This window comes from Oryzias latipes, chromosome 4, assembly GCF_002234675.1.
Source record: "Oryzias latipes chromosome 4, ASM223467v1".
Taxonomy (NCBI): domain Eukaryota; kingdom Metazoa; phylum Chordata; class Actinopteri; order Beloniformes; family Adrianichthyidae; genus Oryzias; species Oryzias latipes.
Window position 1 is genome coordinate 5,883,496 of NC_019862.2, and position 26,920 is coordinate 5,910,415.

A 26,920-nucleotide genomic window follows, 5' to 3' on the forward strand; every position below is an offset into this window, starting at 1 on the left:
CCCATGAAACAACCAATCAGGGATGAGATATGAGTCAAGCTGACCAATCACAGGTTGAGCATTTAGCACAACTTAAAACTAACCAAGATAAGAGACCAAACTTCAAAGCTGTTGGACTTCTGAACAGAAAACACTTTGGATACCAATTATTAAGAAAAGAATGAACCGGTTCAAATATTGCTATGGAGCTAAAAACTGGGGTATTTGCTGCTAAATCTAAAATTCAATGTCTAAATTACATTAACTACATAAATAACGTCACAAACGGATGTGGCGTCAGTTTCGTGTTTTTTAAAATGGGTGAAACTGCTAGTTTACAGTAAACTTTTGCTTTTTTGCCCGGTCTTCCTGCATTTAAGCACGTGAACGCGGCGTCGGCGGCGCGCTCATCATGTCCGTCATGGCGTCCCCGCTTCCCAACAGATGTAACTTCTTCCTGGAGAGGAAGAAACGTTTCTGTAAGATGATGGTGGGGAAGGGACAGCGCTTCTGCGGGGAACATGCGAACGCGGTGAGTTCACGTGCTGACGCTAGGATTTGGCGAGGCGCGTGGTGGGAGAAGGCAAGCGGACAATCACGTGGCTTTAATTCAGTTTTCACTCTCACCAGAGGACAGTACCTGCAGCTTATCGCTGCCACGCTAGTACAGCAGCTGAACTGCAAAAGTTTTTGCATTAATATTTTAACTTTTACGGTAAAACTGTAAGAAAGGCTTTAGGGTGCGTTCAGGGTCTGCACGCAGCCCACAGCCACTCTTGGCACACGTTACTAGTGATGGAGACACCAAAGCTTTCTGAACCCAAATGAATCTAATTGTATTGAAGTGGTTCAGGGTTGTGAAGCATTTGACACACTGAAACTAGTCACATCTATTGGCCAGACTACAAAATTGCATCAAAATGGAACAAAAAACACCAGCATGCCGTGAATGAGTCCTTATGTGTGTCAAACTGCCCCCCAAATCGTGTTTTTAGAGTTTTCAAAATGTGTGACGTTTTTCTTATGAAAGAAATGTAGTAAGAAATCACTTCATTATTGCATTTGTGAGTATTTCTCCTTTTTAAATCGCTGTCAATGAAATGATCACAAATGCCCACGAGTGCATCTGCATGAACAAGCTCCCTGATCTGTCAAAAATAAACATTAAATGTGCAAGAAATAGAAATTGACAGAAAATCAAAAGTGAATCTAGATGAGATGGCAGAAGTAAACAGATGATTTTTGAGTTTTTTTCTTTTTTTGTTTTGAACGTAAAGGGTCAATGTTAAGGAGATCCGGAGGGAGGGAATTCCAGAGTTTGGGAGCCGAGCAGCTGAAGGTGCTCAGCTTCCCATGGTAACGAGTCGGGCCGGAGGAACAGAGAGCTGAACGGAGGAGGACAGAAGAGAACAGAGGTTTTGTTTTTTAATGGAGTACGGTAGGTTGGTAAGATAAGGAGTCAGGTTATGGAGGGCCTTAAAGGTAAACAGCAGGAGTTTGATTCTGGAGGTTATGGGAAGCCAGTGCAGCTGGTGGAGAATCTGGGTGATATGACTGAAGGAGGAGGTTCTGGAGGTGATGCAGGCTGCTGAGTTCTGGACCAGTTTTGCTGCCTAAGTCTAAGTTGAAGCTTATTGAGGTTTGTTTTAGGGAGACCAAAGAGGAGGGAATTACTGACTGTGGACCAAAATAGAATTAGAGCGGATGGTGAGGGAGGAGTGTAGGCAATTAATGTTACGTAAATGGAAATGGGCAGACCGAGCAATGTTATTAAAATGGAACTGAAAAGATAAAGAACTATCCTGGGTGACACCCAGACTCTTCACCTGCAGGGAGGAGGAAGATCAGTGAAAGAGTAAAACTTGTGGCTTTGGAAAGGGTGGACTTGGAACCGACGAGAAGTAGCTCGGTTTTATCACTATTGAGTTTGAGAGAGTTTAAGGTGAACCAGTTTCTGATTTCAGACAGACAGGAGGGGAGGGAGGAGGGTGGAAGAGAGGACTCAGCTTTGCTTGATACATAGAGCAGGGTGTCATCCAGAAAAAATAAACATTTATATTAAATTTACAGAAAATATTGCCAAGGGGTAAAAGATGAGTAATGAAAAGAAGAGGACCAAGGACATAACCTTGGGGCACACCAGAAGAGACAGAGGAAAGCAGAGATTTAAATGATTTAAGCTGAATGAATTTGAAGGCTTGCTGTCCCGCATTAACCAGAGAGTAAAAATAAAAACAAGAATAAAATCAGGGGACCTTTTTATTATCCTCTCGATGAAAACTAGAAAAATATCATGAAGAAGTCTGGAGACCCGAGCAGGCTGGCTCCTCATCCTGCAGCGGCTCTCTGTCTGGCCGCCAGCTCGCCTCCCGGGAGCCAGCATAGTGATCGTGATCGCTCCAGCTCCATGGGCCCAGAGAAGGACCGTCCACTGTTTACCCAACTGTAGTCGGGACGGGTTTCCAATCTTTATGACCCTGATTTGGCTCCCTACAATGAAGCAGCAGCAGTATGAGGTAACAGCAGGAAGGTACCGTCAACAGCTGCAGCTGAGCCATCAGTGACGTGCTGCATACTGCTCTTTGTATCAAAAGGGGATTTTCATTGTAGTTTCTTTTTTTTTGTGTATCAGCCCAAAAATCTTTACAGCCCAGCAACTTTTCTTTTGTTGCCATAAGTAGACTGCAGCAGGCCAAATTTCAGATATGCTCAAAACTTTTTGCTGACTGAAGACGTCATTTGGACTGAATTTGTTACTCTAAACTGACTTGTTGAATATGTTGGTTCTTCCTCAACAGACCCTTTAAAAAAAGATCCAATAGCTTTTAAATGGCCACTATTTTTTTCTTTAAAATGAAATAATCTGCTGTTAGAGCTCCATTTAAAAAAGTGAAAAGAGTTGGTGTTGGAAGTGGGAACTGAAGACCTATTTTCTGTTGCACTAATTTTAACTTGGGGTTGTGAGGAGCTATGAGTTAACAGAAGAGAGTGTAAACAAAGGCATGCTGGGATAAAAAATTAGTGCTACTTCCGTGGCCCCTCAATACTGACAATCTGTGATGTCATAAATCTGTCATCTGTTTCCAGGCGGAGGGAGGAAGCAGCAGGAGGATCATCTGTCCTCTGGATCCCAAACAGTGAGAGTTTAGGCTTTATTTATCAATCAAGCTGTAGATCTGTTACTTGATGCGAGAGAGAGGACGGTATTGACGATTTTGACTGAATATCGGATCAAAAAGTCTGAAAATGATTTTTGTCTTTTCATAGCACTGTGGCCGAAGACAAATTGGAGAAACACCTGAAGAAATGCAACTCCAGACAGAAACCCAAACCTGTAGGATTCAGTCCTCCATCTTTACATCCATCTATAAACACATTTAATCATTTTTCTATTTATTACCCATCTATCATCCATCTGTTTTTTCTCAACTGTCCCACCAGTCCATCACCCATCCAAATCTTTCTCTGTCCATTCATCAATTTATCAGTCCACTTACCCATTTATCTATTCATCTATCGCTTACTCGTACATTCATCCATCCGTCTTTTTAGCCATTCTCAGATGCATCCATTTATCTATCCCTGTTTCCGTCCATCCACCCATCCATTTTGTTCATCCCACACATGTATTTATTCGTCCATCCACCTACATATCTATCCTTGCATTTATATACATTTATACATATATTTGTTTGTTTATATATTCATTGCTAGGGGGTTACGTTCTAAAAATAACCTACAATATGTGTTAATCCATCCGCAAAGTATTTTATACACTTTTGTTAGACAGACGTGAACATTTTCACACTTTTTACTCTTGTTTAAATTCTAAAACTTCAAGTCTTCATTGAAAAATAAGTCTAGTATTATAAAAGGAAGACAAAGATCTGATCGCGATTGAAGGTTTATGTCAATTTTTAGAGCTGAGCAATTTCTGTACAAGAGACAGGCCACAGAGGAGATTGATTGACAATGTGTACAGCCAATCAGGACGCAAGACACAGTTTGCTGTAAAAAAAAAAAAAAAGTACACAAAACTGCAATATACATTACAGACCAGAAGTTGGGACATGCCTTCTTATTCAAAGAGTTTTCTTTATTTTCATGACTATGAAAATTGTAGATTCATACTGAAGGCATCAAAACTATGAATTAAAACATGTGGAATTATAAACATAACAAAAAGTGTGAAACAACTAAAATGATGTCATTTTGTAGGTTCTTCAAAGTAGCCACCTTTTGCTTTGATTCCTGCTTTGCACACTCTTGACATTCTCTTGATGAGCTTCTAGAGGTCGTCACATGAAATGGTTTTCCACAGTCTTTCCCCAGATGCTTAGCTCTTGTTGGTCCTTTTGTCTTCCATCTGCGGTCCAGATCACCCAGAACCATCTCAATTGGGTTCAGGTCTGGTGACTGTGGAGGCCAGGTCATCTGGTGCAGCCCCCCATCACTCTCCTTCTTGGTCAAACAGCCCTTCCACAGCCTGGAGGTGTGTTTGGGGTCATTGTCCTGTTGAAAAACAAATGATGGTCCAACTAAACGCAAACAAGATGGAATAAACAGTTGTTGTAGAGATGTGTCTGCTGCTAGAACTCTGTGAGCCATTGAGCTGCTCTCTGATCTGAGCTGCTGTTAACCTGCCATTTCTGAGGCCGGTGACTCGGATGGACTTATCCTCTGCACCAGAGGTGATTCTGGGTCTTCCTTTCCTAAGGTGGTCCGCATGTGAGCCAGTTTCTTTGTAGCTCTTGATGGTTTTGTGACTGCACTTGGAGACACTTTCAAAGTTTTCCCAATTTTTCGGACTGACTGCCCTTCATTTCTTAAAGTAATGATGAACACTCGTTCTTCTGTATTTAGCTGCTTTTTTCTTGGCACAATACAAATTCTAACAGTCTATTCAGTAGGACCAACACCTGACTTCTGCTCAACACAACTGATGGTCCCAACCCCATTTATAAGGCTAGAAATCGCACGTATTGAACCTGACAGGGCACACCTGTGAAGTGAAAAACATTTCAGGTGACTACCTCTTGAAGTTCATCCAGAGAATGTCAAGAGTGTGCAAAGCAGGAATCAAAGCAAAGGTGGCTACTATGAAGAACCTAGAATATGACCTTTTCAGTTGTTTCACACTTTTTTGTTTTGTATATAATTCCACATGTGTTAATTCACAGTTTTGATGCCTTCAGTTTGAATCTACAATTTTCATAGTCATAAAAATAAAGAAAAATCTTTGAATGAGAAGGTGTGTCCCAACCTTTGGTCTGTACTGTATATATATATATATATGTATATTTAAATCTCTCTCTCTCTCTCTTTATCTCTCACTGCCACTCACCGATCTAATAAGTCACATTCATCCATACTGTACATCATTAATTTATCTGACAGTCCAACCCTCTTTCAGATTTATTATGTGGAGAACATCAATGCAGGTCCAGATGATGGCGATGAAGGACTTCCACAGGTAAGAACTTACCTGCAGCGTGGTAATGGTTCTGATGATGAATATGATGATGATGGTAGTAATAATAATGATGGGTTTGTGCACAGGTGAGTCTGTCAGAACGCAGCTGGTCAGAATTGGAGCTTCTTCTGGAGAAGCTTAAGAAGGCCTCAGAAGGTGAGTCTTCTTTTCTTCAAACACCAACCCTCCAGGTGTCAGCGCATGACTTCAGGTTCAGCAAACGCTTTCCAGGTTGTGCATTTGGTAGATGTTCCACTCAAAGGGAATCCACCATGGAAACAGTTTGAGAGCTTCTCGTGTAGAAACTCTGCCTCCTGGCCAATTAGTTTTACACGAAGTAGACAGAGGCTCAGCTTTGTTTTGGTTAATATGAATGAAATCTTCTGATGGACCTCCAAGATGTGTATGATGGAGTCTACCATTTGGTTTTAACCCAACATCTCTGAACCAAAACTGTAACCAATCAACCAATCAAAGCCGCCAAACTGCAACATCTGCTGTGGGCTTTCATTATTCTCATGGTTTTTGTTGTTTAGGACTGCAGTGTGAGGTGGAGGACAACTTCCTGTCTCATCCCGCCCTCCAGGAAGAACTTGTTAACCCAAAGAATGGGGACCCTGCCCACAAACACCTGAAGCAGCAGGTATAAAAGAAACCCAGAAACACCTGTCCACCTTAGCCAATCAGAATCCAGCGCATCATCCTGACAAAACAAAAAGTTGACTTTACTAACATTTAGAGTAATACTCTTAAATTCACTGATTCCACCCGCTGTGTCACTGAACAACAATTCCTCACTGACTGGTTCAGGTCTGCCTGCTCTGGGTCTGTGACATCATCGATTGTTCAGCAATATAATCACCTCATGAATGTCACGTCATGCTGCACTCAGGGAACCTCAGACATGGGGCGCACACAGCTTTATGAGACTGTAAATGGGGTTGAGGGGGGAGACATTGCACCGTGTGTATCAAAGGAGTTCTCAAAGGCTTCACAAAGACCTCAGGAACCTGCTCCCGTCTGACCCTGCAGTTGTCTTCAGGCCTCCATTTTAGGTCACCTGGACGAGCTGGGTCTCCTTCGAAGGGGGCGGTGCTTTGTGGAGTTCGGTGCGGGTCGGGGGAAACTTTCTCATTGGATCCACGAAGCCCTGAAGAACAACGGGGATCTGAAGGGCAGCGAGGATCTACAGCTGCTGCTGGTGGAGCGCAGCAGCATCCGATTCAAGGTACAGAACGTCCTCCAGCCTTCAGAATTTTCCAGAACCAGAAGGCAAGATCACTGTAATGGACTTCAGTAAACTCAGCAGAGCTTGTCTGTGGATTCTGGAGAAAACTAGGGATGGGTACTGAGCCCTGGTATTGAACGAACCCCGGGGCAACATTCTTCAAGACCGCAGTATCGTTAAGATCTGACCTCAACGGTTCTGCTATCGGTACTGGAAAAGTTAAAAAAAAATTGTCCCACAAGATATAAACGTTATCTGCCATATTTAACTCGCCAAGTCAGTCAATTTTCTGTTAATTAATGATGATATTAATTTCACTATTCTTGCTGAAGAGGAGAGTTCTGTCTGGCTATTTGTGTGCACAAAAAAGTACCAAAAAGTATCGATAAGAGTATCGTTAAAATACTGGATAGATAAGCTGTATCAATAAGAGTAGTAGTACCGTTAAAACCTTCACGATACCCATCCCTAGAGAAGACTAAAGGAAAAATCAGAATCCTTAAAATGTCTTCTCTTTCCTCAGCTCTCTTCTGTAATGTTGTAAAAAAAAATGTCAAAGATGAAGTCCCATCTACATTTATACAAATATATCTACACTTTCAGAATCAGTGACTGACGAATGTTTTAAAAATTCTCTGGTGGCCTTGGTTTGTTTCAGGTGGATGGGAAACACCAGGATGCTGGAGTTCAGTTTGAAAGGCTCCAAGTGGACATAGAGCACCTGGACCTGAGTAAGAACTGGACCTGTGCATGTGCTGCTTTTAGTTGAGTTTATCCAGGGGGGTTGATGTTCTGCTCTGACTGTTTTACAGGTAAAGTTCCCCTGTTGCAGGACAAGAAGTTTCCTTTGGTTGGAGTTGGCAAGCATTTGTGTGGTGCAGCTACCGGTGAGCTCTAAAAAGCTGACAGCCCTCCACCCGAAACCATGAACCACTCTCTTCTTCACTGCTAAGCTTTGCTTCTCCACCAGTGAATTAACTTGAAAGGAAAAGTTCACAGTGGCAGCAACCTTTGTTGATCTTTTGGCATAAATCTATGGAGTAAAAAAAGTTAAAGAGCTTATTTTTTTAGTGGACAGCTGCTAACGACTCCTAACAGATACACTCGCAGGGCTCCAGACGGCGACCATTTGGTCGCATTTTGCGACCAAAATTTGAGAGTGTGCGACTGAATTTTATATCCAGTCGCACATGCGCGACCAGTAAATTTGCCTCCCCCACCCTACGTATTTTTTTTATACATTAAACGTGGAAGGGGCACGTCAGTGATCAATGAAATAATCTATGAGACGCGAGCGCACACGCACGCTGGCAGACACACACACTTGCGCACATACTCATGAAACGCGAGCATGTACACTCTCGCGTGATGCCTGTGTGTGAGGTGGCCACTGCATGTGAGAAGAATAGGGAAAGTCACTGTGAGTGGCTAAAATGCGTGTAGGGGGAGGGGCCTAGAGATAATCGAGTGCGCGTAAACCTCTGTGGGAAGGAAACGGAGACAAATATCACAACCTGATATGTGCGTCTGAGCTATGAGCAAGCGAACTATTGATTCGTTCTTCCGACCTGCGGCTAGTGTACCAGTGCCAGAGCGTACAGCAGGGGTCTCAAACTCGCGGCCCGCGGGCTATTTGCGGCCCCCAAGATGATATTTTGCGGTCCCCGCCTTAATATGAAGGTTTAATGTTACTGCAGCCCGCCAGTTTGTATGAATGACACTTTTTCATTGTCGTGCACGGAGCTGACAAAGCAACCAATCACAGTGGGATATATGACTCTTGGGGGGGCGTGACAATGACAGGGCTTGAAAGCAGGACACCTGACAGCCCCCTCCCTCCCCGGACCACATTAAGGAGTTCCTTACTTTCCTTTAGAACATATCTATTCGCTCGTAATTTTCTAAATACATGCAGTCCGTGCTGAACTTTTCTCTGGGTCACACAGACCCGGAGGAAGGTTTAGGTTTTGGTTACGGTTACGGCGGTGCATCAAACGGTTATGCACGGCCGTTACGGCAGCACACCGCTCCCGTCCCGCGGGAGTCGGGTCAGCTGAGGAGAATAAATGTCCCACACCTACATGCGTGACAGCTAATGGGGCTTGAACTTTAAACACGCTCGAGCAAAAACAACATTAGTTTTAGACACACTGAAAATACGTGGGGAAAATGCAACGATAGACGTGTTTGAGATGAACCGGCACCTCGCCTGGATCGTTGGGGAGACCAGGCGGGGGGGCTGTGAGATGAAAGCGAATCTGCAGCAAGACTGAAGGAGAACAGGAAATTGGAGTTGTCCTTAACATTCAGTTTAGTTTTAATATTCTTCTCCCCCTTAGTGTGATCTGTGTTATTATATATTTTATGATTATTTTAATGTTTTGTGATGTATGTAACCTTTTTTAATGAATTGGTATTTTAAATTATTTTAATTAATCACTCCACTACAAAAACCATCAGGACACATGTCCCATAATGCATTGTTTTGTAGTCTGTAGGGCAGCTTTCAGTCAGTTCAGCTTCCAGCTGTGTCCGGGTAGGTTTGCCCCTTGCTCCCACCCCTTTCTCGCGATATTTTTGTGATGATTGACAGTTGATGTTGGAGCAAAAACAAAAATATATGTCACACACCAGGTGATCTGCGCAGCGTTGAGTTCACCTGGGTGATCTCAAACACACTTATTGTGCATCTTGGCTGCACCTATTTGGTGTCACCAAGATAAATTTCCATCTGTTTTCTTTACTTATTTGTACTGTCATGACAGCGATGCTGCTGTCAGTTTACCTTCTTGTTGCATCTTCAAAAGTGCAGAATAAAATGTGACACTGAATCTGAAACAGCACATTGTAATTTCTGCATTTATTATTAAAGTATTTATTAGTAATACAGTGGAAATTGGTAGATTTGGTTAGCATGTTGATTTACGGTATGCGCCCCTAAATTTTCTGGTTGTGGCCATAAAATTTTCAGTTGGGGGCCACTGTGCTCCTACTGAAAAAAGTTAGTCTGGAGCCCTGACTCGCAGACGAGAACATGATGACATAACAGACGTCCCTGACCTCCAAACTTGTGCCTCATAGTGATGATAGACAAACATTTCCTTACAGTCGGCAATGATACACAAAATACACATTTAACTGAAATGCAGAAGTTAAACCTTAAACTGTTCAGAAATACAATAAAGAGAAGTTCTGACCCAGTTTGGTTCTGTCCTCAGACTTGGCTCTGAGATGTTTGTTGGAAACATCCAGATTAAGAGACCCAGAGACTGAGCCGCCCCAAAAACGCCTCAAGCCATCTGAACCAGCAGCAGAAGCGACCCCAGGTGATTCTGGTGCTTGTTCTGGCGCCAGCGTCAGTCCTGTGCTTGGCCTGGCGGTGGCGTTGTGCTGCCACCATCGCTGCGAGTGGCGTCACTTTGTGGGAAGGCAGTTCTTCTTGGAAAGAGGACTTGGAGCCGCAGAGTTCTCCGCCTTTTGCCGCATGTCCAGCTGGGCCACATGTGGAGTTCGAGCTGCCAATCAGGACTATTCGTCACATCATTCGACCAATCAGGAAAGAGCAGAAGAGGAACACGAACCCTTGGATGAAACGGACACCATGAACAAGTAAATGATGCTAACCCCAACCCATCTAAAAAGTACTTATGTGCAGTAGCTATCAGTTTGTTGTTGCGATTGTCTGCAGGTTCTTGTCTGCGGTGGAGCGAGAGAAGATCGGCCGTCTCTGCAAACGTCTGATCGACAGCGGCAGATGTCACTTCCTAAAAAGCCAAGGCTTCAGCAGCAGATTGACCTGTTACACAGACCAAGGCGTTACGCTGGAGAACGTTTTACTTACTGCTGTCCCATCTTCCTCCTCCAGCTGATGCTCTGTCACAAAGGAAATATGTCCGTTCTGAAGAGGTTTAATTAAGGGGCTGATCAGAGATCAATACACAGATCCAGAGGAGGAGACCTGATTTTTTTTTTTTGAAGGTGCAAATGTTTTATAAAATAGCTTTTTACTTTCTCACTTCTGCAGTTTCAGTCTTCTGATAAATTAAAAGGTCCAAACCAGTTTGTTCTGGTTATGAGGAGCTTTGAGCTTCAACAAAGTGTGAGGCTAAAACGGTCTCTAACAGGTTTGTCTTCTGAGTCCTCTAACACAATAAAAGTTGATTTCTAGAGCAGCTTTCAGAAACCAAGAAAGAGTTCTGCTGCGATCCAGAACAAAAATCCCCAAAAGAACTGAGGCCAGTTGGGTTCTGTACCTTCATGAGTCCTCATTTGTCTCTGAAATATTTAAAGAAAAAAATATGTTTCAGCTCAGATTTTCCTCCCAGAAAAACAAACCAGGTTAGCTTCAAAGTGGGTAAAGATGTCAGTGATCCGATTAGGAGGTCATGCTTCACACTGTGTTAGTGTCCACAGCTTCTGTTAGGGTCCAGTCCAGTGTTAGGAGTTCCAATGTCTGGTATTGTGGCGTTGATACTAACGGTTGACGCGGTGCATGTTGAGCGCAGCAAAAGCTCTCTTTCTGGATTCCTGGATGTACATTTGCATGAACTCTCGTCCAAACATCTCCCTGTCGTCTTCACCCTCGTCATCTTCTGTTCTCTTTCTTGGAGGAAGAGTCAGGTCCAGAGTTAAGGGGTTGTCCCGGAAATTCACAAACCTGAGGATAGATGGACAGACCTGAGGATACAGAGACCGATAAACTTTGAACCGACGTGAACTGACCTGAGGGTGGATAGATGGAGGAAAGACAGATGGACTGACGCAACAATGGACATGCATACTAACTTAAGGAAAGAGTGAACTGAGAATGGACTGATAAAGAGATGGGGCTCAGGATAGACAGCTTATCTGTGGCTGCAAGGACTGATGGACAAACTGAATCAAGGGCACACACCTTGACCTGAAGTTCTATTTATTGAGCTGAGGTTGGATAGATAAACATGACAGTGGAGGGACAAGAAGACCTGAGGATGGACTTAATGACTTGAATATGAACAGAAAAATGAGTATAGAAAGGTAAACTAACTTGAGGCTGGACAGCTAGACTGACCTACATTTAGACAGACTGATTAAAGAATGGATGGATTGATCTGAGCTGAGGATAGACAGCCGATCTCAGGTCTATTTGGAGATAGTAAAGTCAGGATAGAGCAGGGGTCGGGAACCTATGGCTCGCGAGCCATATATGGCTCTTTTGATGGTCACATGTGGCTCGCAGACAAATCTTTAATTATTCTTTTTTTTTTTTTTTCATTAGACCAGTCCTTGTCTGGCGCGATGCTATGCCAGAGGCGCGCAGTAGTAGCGGTGCTTGGAGAACAAAATCTACACCAGCACTATCAGTTACTATTATATATTATTTCACAGAGTTTGTACCAGCTGGAAACCTGTGAATTGCCGTGCCCAAAACTGCGCGCTCCCGTCTCTGAGAAAGAGCGCGCAGTTGCGGGGACGGGATGTGTGAGGAAGGTGGAGTTGTGGGCACAGGCTGCAGGTGAATCGCGCAGGGATTGTAAAAACGTAAAACCCGTTGCCCGTCACTCACTGCAGCGTGTGAGTGTGTGTTTGTCTCCCCGTCTGCATGTGATCAGTCTTTGTCACATCTACAGAACATTCAGACCTAAGATCACGTTTAAAGTCTCAACGCCTGCGTGAAGCAGAAACTCACCAGGGATCAACCGGACTAAACCATCAGCAAAACTACCACGAGAAATACTCATCATTTATTAGCAACAGCATAACGATGTTATAAAAAAGAACCCACAGACTTATTGTTCTTTAAAAATGTTGAAATTAAATCAAATGCACACATTCACTTGTTTAATTAGTTTTAAACATATTGTCGCGGACTGAGTTTAACTTGGCTGTTGGGCCGCGTTAAAAGTTCTGGAGTTCTTAAAGCGCATCAAGCAGAGATCTGATTGGCTCTCAGTTCTGTCGCTCAGGTGGTTGTTAGGTAGTTTGGACCAATGGGGTTCAGCTATGGGCCGAATAAGGGAAATGGGAGGGCTGGAGCGGGAGCAGGTGAATATAAAGTTGGGAGAAGCGCTCTTGTCTCGTGTCGACAGGAGAGATTCAGGAGCTGCAGAATTAATTGTACGGCGTTCGTTGCGGTCTGCAGTAACCAGAATAAAGAACCTTAAAAGAGGTTAAGTATCAGTGCCTCAGTGTGGGAAAGAGACGCTACATTATTGTATGGCTCTTTCGAAATTACATTTAAAAATATGTGGCGTTTATGGCTCTCTTGGCCAAAAAGGTTCCCGACCCCTGGGATAGAGGGACAGGTGATGTGCTGAGCTGACGATGAATGGTCTGTCCTGATGTTGAACATGTCGACCGACCAAAGACATAGATGGACAGGCATACTGACCCCAACCCCAGAGTATGAACGGACCCTACAATGGACAGACTGACCTGAGGTTGGACATGTCCTCCATCAGGGGTGGGATGTCTCTGAGTCTATTGCTACTCAGCACCAATGTGTCCAGGCTTGCCATCCGGCTGATGTTGTCTGGAAGTTTCTCAAGGTCATTCCTCTGCAACCACAACGTGTGCAAGTTCTCCATTCTGAGGACAACAATGTCTCACTGTTCATTGGCTGATTTGCAAAGGGGAGGAGCTCAGTTTGTGCTTCATACTACTACTTCATACTACTTGTGTATGTCCTCAGGTAAGTGCTGCAGGCAGTTACCCCCAATATCAAGCCATTCAAGTGCCGGTAGTGCAACTATGCAGTCTGGTATGAAGCTGAAGCAGTTCATGGACAGATCCAGGTGCTGCAACCGTGTCAGGTTCCTAAACTGGGGTCAGAGATCACACCAGGATTCAGATTCAGGTTTGGTTCCTAGTCTGTTTGCTACTTTGTGTTCATGCCAGGAAAAAACGTCTGGTTTTGTTTAAAAACACATTATGGTGGAGCCGTAAGTTGGATTCAACTTGGATATATTAAAACTTTCCTTGACATATATCTTCAAATCAGTTTCATGTTTCTTTAAAGGGATCTACATGAAGTTTAGACCCAAATCTGGGTTTGAAATACAGTAGTTCTTCGGGCTTCTTCTGGACACTCAGGAAAGTACTGATTAACATCAGCAAGCTGGTCTGGACTTCTACCTGGTCTGGAAGCTCACTAAGGTCCCGGTTCATAGACAATTCTAGTCTCTCCAGACTCTCACATCCACCCAACTCTTCAGGAACAGACTGGATTCTGTTGTAGCTCAGCAGCAGTTCTTTCAGCCGAGTCAGCTCACCTGAGACCAGAACCAGAACACATGTCTAAACATAGACTGAGCCAGTCTCCTATTCTGTCCCAGGACTATCCTAGAACAATTCTGCACTACACTGAAACATCAGTCATAAGGAAACATGCTGAACTTACCGATTTGTTTTGGGATCTCTGTAATGGAATTACGGGACAAATCGAGGACCAGGAGGTTCTGGAAGCTGGGAATAAAATGAGGAATCTTCTGCAGTCCAGTTCTGTGGATCTGCCACTCCTGGACCTGACTGAGGTGGATCAGACACCCTGGCAAAGACTGAACAGGAAGAATATCCAAGTTATAGCTTATTTCCAACCTAGATCAGGCTGGTGGGGGGGGTTACCTTCCACTCTTCCTGTTCAATTCGAAGAATTAATCGTCCATCTTCAGTCTGCAGTTTCTGCTTCAAGCGAGCCAGAATAGCACGATCCTCCCAGACCCCAACACTGAGTCTGAACCAGAACAAAGTCAGACCCAGAACCCAGGATCAAAGCCAGTTTCTGGGTGTTCATGAACAGCCTTAACAATTAAATCTGGTGTCTCTCAAAATAACCAGTAGACCCCCCCCCCTCCCAAAAAAATCATAAAATTAAATTTTCACCATTATTTAATCACCAGCGTGGTTGATCTCTGAATGGTATATTGACAAGTATGTTGGCATTTTACATATATGTGTTGAATCAGAAGTCGAATCGGGCAGCATTTTAGTAATTATGTTGTATATTAATCTGTTAAAACAAGCAGGTTTATGGGTCTCCACAAGTTCTGCTCCTGGCTCAAGACCTTGTCAGAGTCCATGGGTTTCAATTCCAGGCTCTGATCTGGTTCTGATTTTGTAAAAAGGTTTCTGTTACTGCTGTTTTAACCAATGAGGAGAGCCCCTACGTGAGTATGACAATCCTTACCTTCCTGGGGCCCCACCCCTGGCTGTTCTTTTCTGCTCCTCCTCCTTGCTCCTCCGGATCCGGGTCTCCCACAGAGCTTTGATGGAGCTCACGGAGCTATATGCCACCACGCCCACCATGGCAGCCACTTCCTGTCTTAATGTTACAGCGCTCACAGTTTAAATTACCTCTGACCTGTGAGCTGCAACTCTGCCTCTCTGACCATCCCTTTTGGCACAATTGATTACTGTTTGGTTAAAGTGGCTTCAGCCGGTAACCTTGCCGTATAGCCATTTTGCCTTTGGAGAGAACAAGCACAACAGTAGATGAACTAAGATGAAGATGCAGAGAAGTCCAGTTGGTCCTGACCACATTCAACTTCAGCCCGAGTAGGACATCCCCTGTAGCTCTCACCTTGTGGCTGCCCAACCGTCCTCCATGTTGCTGAAATCTGACCTCAGAGCTGGTGGATAATTTTAGACCTAGATCACATGACCCGCTGCTGCCACAGTTGACTGCTGTGAGTGCCGTCAAATGTGTGAGGGAATGCTGTCCTGAGTAGAATACCACAAGACAGTAGAAGTGTTGTAGAGAAGGTACTGCAGAACTGAACTCATTTGACTGCATATTTTGAACCTTTATTTTATGCAAACGTGCACATTTGAATTATCAAGGATTGGGTTTGCATGACATAGCAGGAAATTCTTTTTTGGAGTCCATTTTCATACATTTCTGGTTCACTTCTTCCTTGTTTTTATTCATCATTTAAAAAGCTGCAGGAAGGGTTGTGTTTAATTCTGAGAATTCACTGATCAGTTTCCCTTGGAACAGAAAGAAGGAAAGTGCTGGAAAAGGAGAATCAAAGGATTGTTTTAGAAGTCTACTAATTAAACAAGGTCTATATAGTTTCTCCAATCCTTTAACAGACTGTAGAATATTATAAAAAAAAAATGTTCCTCAGCATTTATATAAAAATGCTTCAACAAATCTTGTTTACCAAACAGAGTATCATAAGATTTCAGAAAATTGGAGAAATCCCTGCATCAGGAACCCTTCTCTCTGCATCTTTCAACCCTTAGGGGACTTTGCATTATTCAGCAACATGATTGCTTCATGATTGTGAATAATATCTAGTACAAACGTTAGTTTTTTTCCCATTATGTTAAGTGAGATTTAAGAAAAATAAAAGGTCTGGACACGAGTTTTTTTTCTCACCAGAACTCATTGCTCCCTCTCCCGGGCCGCCCCAGACAACGCCTCCAGCACAGAGCTCTTTCCCAAGTTCTGGTCTCAAATCACGACAATAGCAGGGAGCGCCAGATCCCTCTTGACATCCAGGGGCAGAGTCTCTCTCCTGCTCCATCACCAAAGGGTATGGGAGCAGGGTATGGGCCCAGCTGGATTTCCCGATCCAAAAATGGTCTGCCGTTGCTGCAATCTCTTTCAGGCAACTGATGATGGGAACTATGTTATCATTTTGCCTTGAGACAGACTTGTTTGCATCCTTCAATACTGTGGACCAGAAGATTCTACTATCCAGGTGAAACGGTTTGGTTGGGGTTTGCGGTACTATATATATGACTGCCTCTCATAATTGTGATCTTCACTGGTGTCCATAGATTACATGAAATCTTTCTACCTTTATCCACCGTTGTCATGGTAGGGAGAACACGTCAATGTAAGGGTGGGGTCATAAGATAGCACAAGGGTTAAGAAAGGTTGCTCCGTTACATACTGTCCTATCTAAAGACTGGACACCTCTGAGCTTTTTAAGTTTTAATGATAAAAAAATGGAAAGTGATGGTGTTTGTTCACTTTGCACCATAAGTTAGTGGGTCACTTTCAGGGAGGACATTACCCTGTTCATTCATGTTGTGTGTGCTTCTTCAATGTTAAAAGGACTATTAAATGGCTTCATCACCACAATCCATGGACTCTACCATTTATTTCAATCCTCCTATTGTTTAGGCTAAGCAGGGTCATACAGTGAATGGGACACAAGTCGGCTTTGGTGGTACAGTCACGGTTTGACAGTTCCCTGTCACTTTGACTCCCTCTCCTGGTCAGTGCTGCTGTTTTCATGTTTAGTCTTCACAGGGGTCAAGATGATGGCACCAGTGCAACTCATCAACTCTCCAGTTCTTAAGACCGGCTCATAAAGCATCACCCTGCCAGTCCATCAGCTTCTCTCTAGTGGTACTGAGCCCACCGCTGAGCTTTATCAACTCTGGTCTGTACTCAGCTTTTTGATTCCTATATAGCTAGCTATAGAGAGCAACATCCCCTGGAAAACACCTTGCTTCGGAAACACCTATGACAAGGGACAAGACAAAAAGCCTCTGTGCACCACTAATCTGATGGTACCAGGGCTCCTCTCTCAACATATCAGCTGACTGAAGCCGGGCATCAAGAACCATCAATGGCTTCCCAAACCCCTCTGTTTGCAGAGAAGAGGAGCAGCAGAATCTTTTGTGCATTATAGGAATTAGCACTGGTGTGGTCGTCAGTTACACCATAAGTTAGTAGGTCAACTTTGTGGTCAAAGCAGCTGTTTGTACTACAATACAAAGTTGGTAGCTTAACACTTAACCCTTGTGCTATCTTAGATGACCCCACCCTTACATTGACGTGTTCTCCCTACCATGACAAAGGTGGATAAAGGTGGAAAGTTTTCATGTAATCCATGGACACCAGTGAAGATCACAAATCATTGAAGAAAAAAGGTTCAGCGCACTGTCTAGTAGGTCTAGATGACCCAACTCCCAATGTTAAAGTGCCTAGGATAGCACAAGGGCTAATGGGGGGGCGCCTGGGGAGGGCCTCACCCAGGGAGTTATTTAGTGTAGAAGCGCTAATGCGCACACATCACTGCTTCAGCAAACACACTTCATTGCAAACCTTCCAGCTTCACCCCACAAATCATTGCTTTTAACCTAATAACTTTTCCTAAAAAAAACCATAACCTTTTTTTAAACACCTAGCTCTTCAGAATAAGTGGGTGTTTTTTTTGCAAATTTAACTACAGAGATTTACACAGATTTAAAGTCACAATTTAAACAGAAGCAAGCCATGTGAAGTTTTGTTTTCAAGAAGAAAAACAAAGTCGCTCTATAAATGTATTTTATTACATTTACTGAAACACAAACAAAACAAAACTAATAATCATAAAAATATGTTCATTTGCAGGTGGTTCTTGTCGCTGACTGAAGAAAGCTCAAGCTTGACTTTCTATTCCAAAGGGTTGTAGAATTAAAGGTGCTGGGAAAAAGCATGTACTCCCTCCAAGACTGCAATGTTTTTCTATCGCTCAGGTGTTAGTATTTCATAAACCAAAGGAAATAGAATATTTTTAATTTTTTTTACTTTATGGAGAAAAAAAACAGTACAAACACATCAGCTCCATTGGGGTAAGATTTGTCATTGCCATGGCAACAAGTATCATCTGAGGTTGTCAGAGACGACATTATCTGTGTTTCAGGTCCGATGACTGAGCTGGTGCCAGTTTATATCACAACTTAAGGTTTGGTGGAACCAGAGAAACTTGAGTCTGTAACCGTTCCAGATTCAGATCTGCTTCAGTTCACGGTTCAGATCAACAGCTTTGTGGTCAGGAACTGTCAGTTTATGGGTCTGGCCTTTTTTTGGTTCATCGTTCAGGCCAGAGATTCACATTTCACAGGGGGGCTATCACTGTCAAAATTCTTAATGACTCGTCAGAAATAGTCATCAATTTCTGACAGTAAAACTGAATTCTTACAATAAATAACAAGGAAAACTGAAGTTAAATTGCCATAAAGAAAAGTAATTTCATGGATTTGATTAGGTAAATTTGCATTGTTTGTGTAGAGATCCATTCAATTGTTATTAGTAATTTTTAAAAAATACTTTAGGGACCGTTTAAGGTCATGGTTCTGGCCTGGTCCAGGTCCTAGTTGTCTGGTGAAGACAGACAGTCTGCAGGACTTTCATAGGAATTTCATTGTAACAGCTCTTCAGAAAACAAAAACCAAGAACAGTCGTAACGGAAAACAGCTGCACAAGTTCTTCAGAAGGTTTAGCTGTGGTTCTGTCCAGATTGGGCGTGTCTGGAGGGTCAGCTGACCTCAACAGACTGGATCAGAGGGATTCTTCTGTAGAGCAGGTTCTGGTCTGAAGGCTGCAGAGGTTCTGCAGGAGCAAGCTTCTTTTGGGAAAGAAGCTTCTTAAAACAGGAACCGGTTCAAATCATTTGGACTTTTTAGGAGTGTGTGGGTTTCTGGTTCTGCTAGATCCAAACTTTCAGCTCATAAAAGCATCAAATCCAACTGTAAAAACCACTGGAACCCAAAAGTCCAGATGAGGCCCAGTTCCAACAGTCCCCGTTCGGTGAGAATGTCTGGTCACCATGGCGACCGCAACTGAAAGGTAGATCACCGCCCAAGCCCCTGGCTCAAAGGCAACAAGGAAGAAAAGTGAACATGAAGGCCAGGAAGTGAGAAGACAAGGGCGGGGCTTTAGTGTGGCGTGGCATGTTTGCCAAGGCTGATGGGAAATTATTTTAGGTCCAGGACCATAGCCGCCGGGTTCTCCAGGTACTCCCGCCACAGGTTGGAGAAACGACACATGGTGGCGCCGTCAATGACCCGGTGATCTGCGGACCAGCTGACGTTCATGATATGTGCACGGACCACCTGATTGCCGGCACCAAACCGGGGCAGAACCTGAACACAGAACAGAGTCAGAACTGTTAAAACAGCAGGTCATCAGCAAATTGGGGATGCTGGAGCCCATCTCAGCTACTGTCAGGCGAAAGCGATGTTCACACATTCACACCTAAAGGACAATTTAGACAGCAACTCAATTCATGGGGAGAACGTGTCAACTTCACACAGGAAGGATCCAGCCAGGATTCAACCCGGAAACAAATTCAGATGAAGCTTTGCTCCTCTTCAGAGGTCTCCTAACCCACTCCTCACTCACACCAACCACTGCATGTCCTTCTCTACATCCATGAACCTCCTCTAGTCCTGGGGTCTGCAAGCTTTAAGGCTAAAAGAGCAGTTTGGGTCAGTTTCTGACAGACCAAAACCCGGCAAGAGTCCTCAAGTCCTTCTTCACTGTTAAAAACCATTTTTGTTACCATTATGCCATTACTTTATTAAATGTAGCTTTTCAATATTTATAATAATTGAATTATAACAGTGTTGCCTTTTTTAATAAAAATATTTTTAACTTTTTAGTTTTGACAGAAGCACCTAAACGTTCATTTCAAAATAAAATACTCCCTGTGTTAAGTCAAAGATGACATCTTTTATCAGAATTCAGCTGGAAAAATGGGCAAAAATCTTGAGTGGAACCATGGCCGCCTTCAGTTTATTAACTAACAATGTGAGAGAATTGACGGTTCTAGAAAGTTCTAGCACTCACCTGGATTTTTCCCAGAGCTCCGATGGCCACTTCCGGAGGCAGAATGACCGGTTTAGCGTACGTCCCTCCAATCTGGCACAGATAAACAGACTCAGTCAAAAAGGTTCTGAGACCCGCCCCACTTCTCGGTGCTGCTGTGTGACTGACCGATCCGATGTTGGAGAGCGTGAAGGTGCCTCCACTCAGGTGGGCGGTGCCCAGCTGACCTGCGGCTCCCAGCGCCTGCAGCCGGTTCAGCTCCTGAGCGATCTCGAAGACGCTGAGCAGCTGGACGTTCTTCACGTTTGGAACCAGCAGGCCCTGGCTGGTGTCCATCGCCAGGCCGATGTTGTGAGACGCCTGCCACCAAGGACAGCCCCGTGAACACCTGAGCTCGCCTCCAACAGACCGCTCGGGTTACAAAAGTCCAGGCTGCAGTCTTACCCGGTAGGTGATGTTCTGGCAGTCTTCATCCACTGAGGCGTTCAGGATCGGGAAATGCAGGAGCCCGAGGGAGGCGGCCTGAGCCCACGAGAGCACGCCATTAGCACTCAAACTCCCCTCCTGACCACTTGTGCATGCTTTTTGACCTCACCTTGATGAAGAAGGGCATGTAGCTCAGTTTGACGCCACGGCTCTCTGCAATGGGCTTCAGCTCGGTTCTGAGAGCCACCAGGCGGCTCAGGTCCACCTCGTCACAGTAGCCAAAGTGAGGGATCTTAAGCGCCGCCGTCATCGTCTTCACCATGGCCTTGTGGAAACCTGTGAATGCATGTAGACGCCCCATGAGCCTGCAGGGCGCCACAGACTACCAGCTACTACAGCTAATCTCACCTTTGACTGGCTCGGTCACATCCTTTCCTGTAAAAACTGGTGTGGTTCTGGGAGGCGGGGCTTTGACAACCGTCGATGGGCTGGTGGGCCTGCCAGCGGGGGCAGCGGCGGAGGGTGGGGAAGGGCCTGGAGTCTGGATCTCCTGGACTGGGGCTGGAGGCAGGATGGCGCCAGTCTGTTTTGCCAGGAAATTCATGATGTCTTCCTTCAAAATGCGTCCGTCTTTCCCAGTTCCCACCACCTCACTGAGTTTGATCTGAGAAACATCAGCAAAACCTGGTCAGGAGAAATGGAAGAAGCTGGAACAAGACTGTGAGGAAACGACCACCAACCAACAGGGAAAAATATGAACGCACACCAACTCACATTGTTCTCAATGGCAAGGCGCCTGACGGCAGGCGTGGCCTGGGTCTTGTGGCCTTTGATCTCCTGGTGGGTGTGCTCCTCCCGAGCCATGGCGGGGGTCTCCACCACGTCTTCCTCTTGGATCACCTCTGCCGGAAGCAGCCGCATGTCAGCCAGGGGCTCTGGAGCAGACCTGGATCAGAGCGCCACCGAGTGTCTCACCTGAGCTCGACTCCGTTTCGATGTCCACCAAAGGTTTGCCGACGAGCGCGGTGGCGTCCACGTCATAGTAGAGTTTCTTGATGACGCCGTCGTAGCGGCTGGTGATGGTGACCGACGCTTTGTCGCTTTGGACCTCACAGATGCTGTCAAATTGGGATACTTTGTCCCCCTCCTTTACGTACCTGCAGCGGGCAAAAAAGGCGGCGTCAGAACAGTCCGACAGAACCAGTACCATTCAGGTCTGAAACCCTCCTGAAGGACGAAACTCGGCCAATCACAGCCGGCCTGCTGTTCACATACCACTCCTTCACTGTCACTTCCATGATGCCTTCTCCAATGTCAGAGAGTTTGAACTGGACGACGGGCCCACAACATGCTACAAGAGCACAGTGACATCATCAGTGACTTCTTAATCAAGGTTTAACATGGAGGCTGTGGGTTGCCATGGTAACTCCATCTACTACATGATAGACGGGTGACAGCTGCAGGTCTTGGGCTCACCTGAGGCAGCGTGTAGCCCACGGAGAGAGAATACCTGCGACTCTCTGCTGCATTTAACGGTGAGTGGCTGTAAAGCTCTGCCACACCGGAGGGTCTGCTGCCGAACGGTCCAACGGCAGAGGTGCCGACTTAGCTGGGGGCACAGAGCAGAAAACTTTATTTATAAACAACAGGTACAACAAAAGTGTGAATGCCAAGGGGGAGGGAGAAAAAATATGTATCAATGCATACAGACCTGATATCCAGCCATGGTACAGAACCATCACATTATCAAAAATAAGTAACAATATGGAAAAAAAAACGGTACCTTTGCAAAAATTACATTTCTTAAAATTGCCTTTTTTTTATTCGTTTGACAATATTACCATATTGCATTAATTCATGCAAAAAGTGCTCAAAATTAAGTTTGAAGTTTAACAATTTCCTTATATAAATTTGAAATTGCTCCCAAAACAAAATCTGTTGTGTTTAAAAATTAAAGTGCAGGTCCAGGATGTCATAATAACAGTCCAAAAATGATGTCCTTTTCTAAAAGCTTGAATGTTTTTCCAGTTTTGCGACTAACGGAGTTGCCAACATGGATCCAGAACATTTTTGTGTTTCTACATTTTACAAACAAATGACAATTTTTTTCTCTCGTGATCCACAAAATGTACACAACTGGTTCATATCCAGAATAAATATACCAAAAAAATGTTTAACAGAATATATGCAATGTAGTGATTTAAAGGATATTTCTTTTATTTTGTTATTTAACTGTATTTGTTACCAATGAGCCAGAATTTATTCCACTTTATATCCATAACTTTGGAGTTTCGGTAAAATCTACTTGCAGGTGTGGTTCCAGATGTTAAAGATTTCTTATTTGTTGGAAACTGATCCAATACAAATATCCACCTCATCCAAAAAGATAGTAAATCTGATGAATGGATTATTAATAGTTTGGTTGGTGTTGCATCAAATACTGTTGTATATAATTTAGGTGAAACTGGGAAGCCAAATTTTAAAAGAAATTCTTCATGATAATAAATATTCACAAGAATTGAAAAGTCGTCTCATCCAAAGTAAATTGTTCTAATACCATCTGGGGAAAGGGGGATTTTACTTATATTGAAAATCTTGGTTATTCCAAACAAAACTGGCCTTTGGAGAAAAATTATGTTTATAAATGAATTTCCAGGCAAGCAGAGTTTGTTTATAGAAATTAGAAAGTTTAGTTGGTAATTTTTCAATTTTATAATCACAGAGTCCTCCCATCATGTTGAAAATATAGTTAGGAAAAGTGTTCCAAATATTATTTTCTCCTTTCAAAGGGTTATTCAATCATTTTACTTTAAAGGAGTTATTTAAAGTTTCAAAAGTTAGTTCCTCCAAGCTTTTTGATGTTACACAAAATATTATTTCTAAAGTAGTGAGTCATTTTCCTTCAGATAAAATCAGAGTTTTGTCCGATTTTATTAATAGCATTATTTTTTAATGTAGGTTTATGATGTTGTTTTGTTACATTCTGTTTTCCTTTATTTTGAACTAGTTAGTTTTCTTATTCTTATTCTTATTATTGTATATGACATTAATATAAATGTTCTATTTTTCATGTATGTTCAGTTCAGATTGTTGTAATTAGTTATTGAACATTTTTATTTGCCGGAAGTCTCTTTATTGTGTTTAATTATACACTTAATTAACAAAAAAATGTATTTTCTAAATTATTCTATACATCATTTCAAGAAAAAGTATCAGTTTTGGTATCAACATGTGCGATAGTAGCCCTGTAATCATTTGGTACCGGATTGATGCCCAAATCCTCAGTATAACTCACCCCTACCGGGCTTTATCGTCAGTGACCAGGTTACAATCTTTTAGCAAATATAAGTGCAAATATTTTGGAATCATTCATTGTTTAACAGACTTATTGGTCTGCAGTTCTCTATACATAATGATCTATCTTTTACTGGTTTAGGGACAAGTTTTATGACACCTTATCAAGAGTGTGGGATAATATACTGATTTCCGAAGCCTCTTAAAATTACTTCAAAAAGGAGTTGTTTTTTCTATAAAGATTTTATAAAATGCACGTGTCAATCCCTCATTCCAGGACTTTTATTGTCTTTTAGAGATTTAACACAAACTTGGCATAAAGCAAGTATTACTTGAGCTGAGCTCCGCAGGTGATTACTGCGCATGCTCCGTGCACCTTTGGCAGACCCAAACACGAATTAAGATCTGGTTCCACCTGGTTTTACAAAAAAGGTCTGCTCTAAAGCTACCTCGCATAATGACGCACCACGGGCTTGTGACTTGGACCGGGTCAGAATCACCTGATAGCCGAAACTGGCCCTTAACAGACCATTAGCCTGGACAAATTCAGATTCTGACCCGCGCGGACAGTTAGCAATTAGCCTGCAGGTACCGCAGTTTAAAGGGGTGCAAGAAGCAAGCGCGCGCACCGAAATGAAGTTCTCCTCACCAAACGCGAGACGAAAATATAGGAGCCCCGGGTCACCGCTGCCATCTTTGCTGCGTGTGCACGCCCCTACGAGCAGCCAATCACCGTGCAGCCTTTCTTCTTCTCCTCACGTTCCACCATTTTTAGGCAGGATGGGGTAGGAGCGCCCCCGATGGCTAAGGGGGGAACAACATAAAGTGAAACGCTGATAAGAACCACAACGAAAAGTTCTTGCGTTAGGAGCCACACTGAAATGAATCAAAACGCCAATACGATGTTTACTAAATTCCATAAATTCCCTCTCTTTGGCCAGCCAACACGCAGTAGCTTAACCAAAACAATATTGAAGCCAAAAAGATAATAAAAATATGTTTGAAAATGTAAAACACTTACATAAATACATGATTAACCACAAATCAAAGCAGGGCAAACAAAATTACAATCAAAAAGGGAGGTAATTATTATAACTCCCCAGTACCAGAATTAGTAAAGTACAAGCCCCACACCCCAACACAGTAAAAAAAAAAAAAAATATGGCTTCCAAACATGAACACCAAGGTTATGTCTGAGTTCCTTCACTACTCACTACATTGTGCTCTAAATTGTGCGTTCGCCATTTTGTAGTGCTGTCCGAATCTACAATTCCAAAACCTAGTGCCCTAGAAATTTGCCAGAAGTCTCTGCGAAAAACCAGTGTGCATCGATGCTAACTAGATTGGCAAATATAGACCACAATGGTAAATAGCGTATGGCGTATACTTATATAGCGCCTTTCTTCCTACAAGGACAAAGCGCTTTACAGTCACAGACCCATTCACCCAGTCACACACACATTCACTCACACATTCACACACTGGTGGCAGCTCCGCTGCCAAACACAGGCGCCCGCCTACCACCAGAGGCAAGGTGGGGTTCAGTGTCTTGCCCAAGGACACTTCGACAATGCATTGCGTTGGACCAATTTTTGACAAAAAAATATATTAAAAAAAACATAAAACGTTTCAGAACACAGTTCACACATAATAGTAATGGCAAAACGCTCATAATTCAGTAAAGTTTATTGTGTCTACAAAGTTAACTAAGTTCTTAAGTTATTTTTTCCTCAGACACGGTTTGTGTTTGTCAACATACCTTTAATGTTTTGACGGAACAAATCGGTTCTGACGAAGGCGGAAGTGACTCCGCCGAAACATGTAAGGTATGTTGACAAACACAAACTGTGTCTGAGGAAAAAATAACTTAAGAACTCAGCAAAATGCTCATGTCAAGGAGATTTTCACTTTATGAAATCGATTACATCATATTCAAATTTCAATATTGATCTTGACATGAATGTGTCAGAAGTCAGAGATTTGTCTCCCCCTCTGGTTACCAGCGGGGAACCATCTCCACAGTTCTTAGTACACCTGACTCTCATTCATTCATCAACCACAGCATACTGAGGCACTGCACTGAGCCTCACTCAATGCAATGTATTGTTATTGCCATTTAACTCTCATTACCGAGAGTTAAATCTGGACGGGATCTTCTGTCTCCTGACCCTGTTTCAGACTCTGTTTGCCTGCGGCCTGCCCCGACTCTCGCCTGGATCCTGACCATCCTGTCTCTCCTTTGATGATCTTTTGTCTGTTATTGACCCCCGCCTGCCTGACCCTGATTTAGCTTTGTGGACTTTTAGCCGAGCTAATAAACCTCCTGAGCTAATAAACCTGCTGCATTTGGATCCATCCGTCTGCCTGTTCTTTTGACAGAATGCATGGAACATTTTCAAAAACTTTGTTTCACCAGATTTTTAAACAGTTTGCAAATGTGTGATGACATCAAATTCCTTTTCATCTGCACCACTTGCTCACTGGGCCCTTAAACGTAGCCCAGAGCGTTGCCTTTGGCTGCTGTAATAGTAAGTATAAATTCTTATTAAATGAAATGCTTTAGTCATTGTTTTCGGGGATGCTTAATTGTGTCATGTCATTTGTAAAAAATATCTTTGAAGTTTTCCTTTCGTTGTAGACTATTGTGTTACTTATCATGATTGTGGATCACTTCTAAAAGACTCAATTCTCCTCATCTAAACGTTTCAACCTTCGGATTTGAAAGGGCATCACACAATTCAATATTCGGATTGTCGCTGTATAGACTCCACAGGGTCCATGGAGAGAAAAAATGACAAATTCATGCTCACAGTTTCCAAACAGGTTCGTACGTTTAGGCATTGACCAATGGATTTTCAATGTCTTACACATGCATGGGGAAAATTCCCTTTCTTCTTGGATCAGAATCTGCTTCGATCATGAAGGAAATGACCCTGAGAACGTTGCAAAAACATGGCTGCTCTCTTTAAGACGGTGCAGTCTTAATCCCAGT

The 26,920-nt window shown here is 43.4% G+C and overlaps 3 protein-coding genes across 5 annotated transcripts; 1 reads left to right on the plus strand and 2 right to left on the minus strand.

Annotated features, from left to right (window-relative positions):
* The first annotated feature begins 14 nt into the window (after window positions 1-14).
* On the plus strand, window positions 15-10,739 carry trmt13 (tRNA methyltransferase 13 homolog). 3 transcript variants are annotated; one of them, XM_004067656.4, is made up of 12 exons: window positions 69-200; window positions 360-511; window positions 3,067-3,116; window positions 3,247-3,313; window positions 5,393-5,452; window positions 5,539-5,608; window positions 5,989-6,095; window positions 6,495-6,680; window positions 7,339-7,411; window positions 7,493-7,567; window positions 9,899-10,289; window positions 10,369-10,739. In XM_004067656.4, exons 1-12 carry the CDS (start codon window positions 161-163, stop codon window positions 10,547-10,549), a joined length of 1,452 nt encoding a protein of 483 aa, XP_004067704.2. In that variant the 5' UTR covers window positions 69-160; the 3' UTR covers window positions 10,550-10,739. The 3 variants fall into 3 exon arrangements, with proteins under 3 accessions (XP_020557867.1, XP_004067704.2, XP_020557866.1); XM_020702208.2 differs by lacking the exons at window positions 69-200; window positions 360-511 and adding an exon at window positions 15-53; XM_020702207.1 differs by lacking the exons at window positions 69-200; window positions 360-511 and adding an exon at window positions 1,424-2,495.
* Window positions 10,643-16,427, minus strand: lrrc39 (leucine rich repeat containing 39). Its single transcript, XM_004067809.4, has 10 exons — window positions 16,039-16,427; window positions 15,238-15,377; window positions 14,845-15,122; window positions 14,283-14,391; window positions 14,059-14,215; window positions 13,794-13,930; window positions 13,335-13,480; window positions 13,095-13,247; window positions 11,159-11,337; window positions 10,643-10,955 (listed from the first exon to the last, which is right to left on the minus strand). The coding sequence occupies exons 3-10, from the start codon at window positions 14,961-14,963 to the stop codon at window positions 10,936-10,938; spliced, it is 1,020 nt and encodes a 339-aa protein (XP_004067857.2). The 5' UTR covers window positions 14,964-15,122; window positions 15,238-15,377; window positions 16,039-16,427; the 3' UTR covers window positions 10,643-10,935.
* A 1,499-nt stretch (window positions 16,428-17,926) lies between these two features.
* On the minus strand, window positions 17,927-24,708 carry dbt (dihydrolipoamide branched chain transacylase E2). The gene is made up of 11 exons (XM_004067657.4): window positions 24,578-24,708; window positions 22,111-22,243; window positions 21,910-21,985; window positions 21,610-21,791; window positions 21,409-21,536; window positions 21,043-21,298; window positions 20,804-20,970; window positions 20,653-20,730; window positions 20,377-20,568; window positions 20,230-20,301; window positions 17,927-19,523 (listed from the first exon to the last, which is right to left on the minus strand). Exons 1-11 carry the CDS (start codon window positions 24,620-24,622, stop codon window positions 19,356-19,358), a joined length of 1,497 nt encoding a protein of 498 aa, XP_004067705.1. The 5' UTR covers window positions 24,623-24,708; the 3' UTR covers window positions 17,927-19,355.
* Window positions 24,709-26,920: the final 2,212 nt, after the last annotated feature.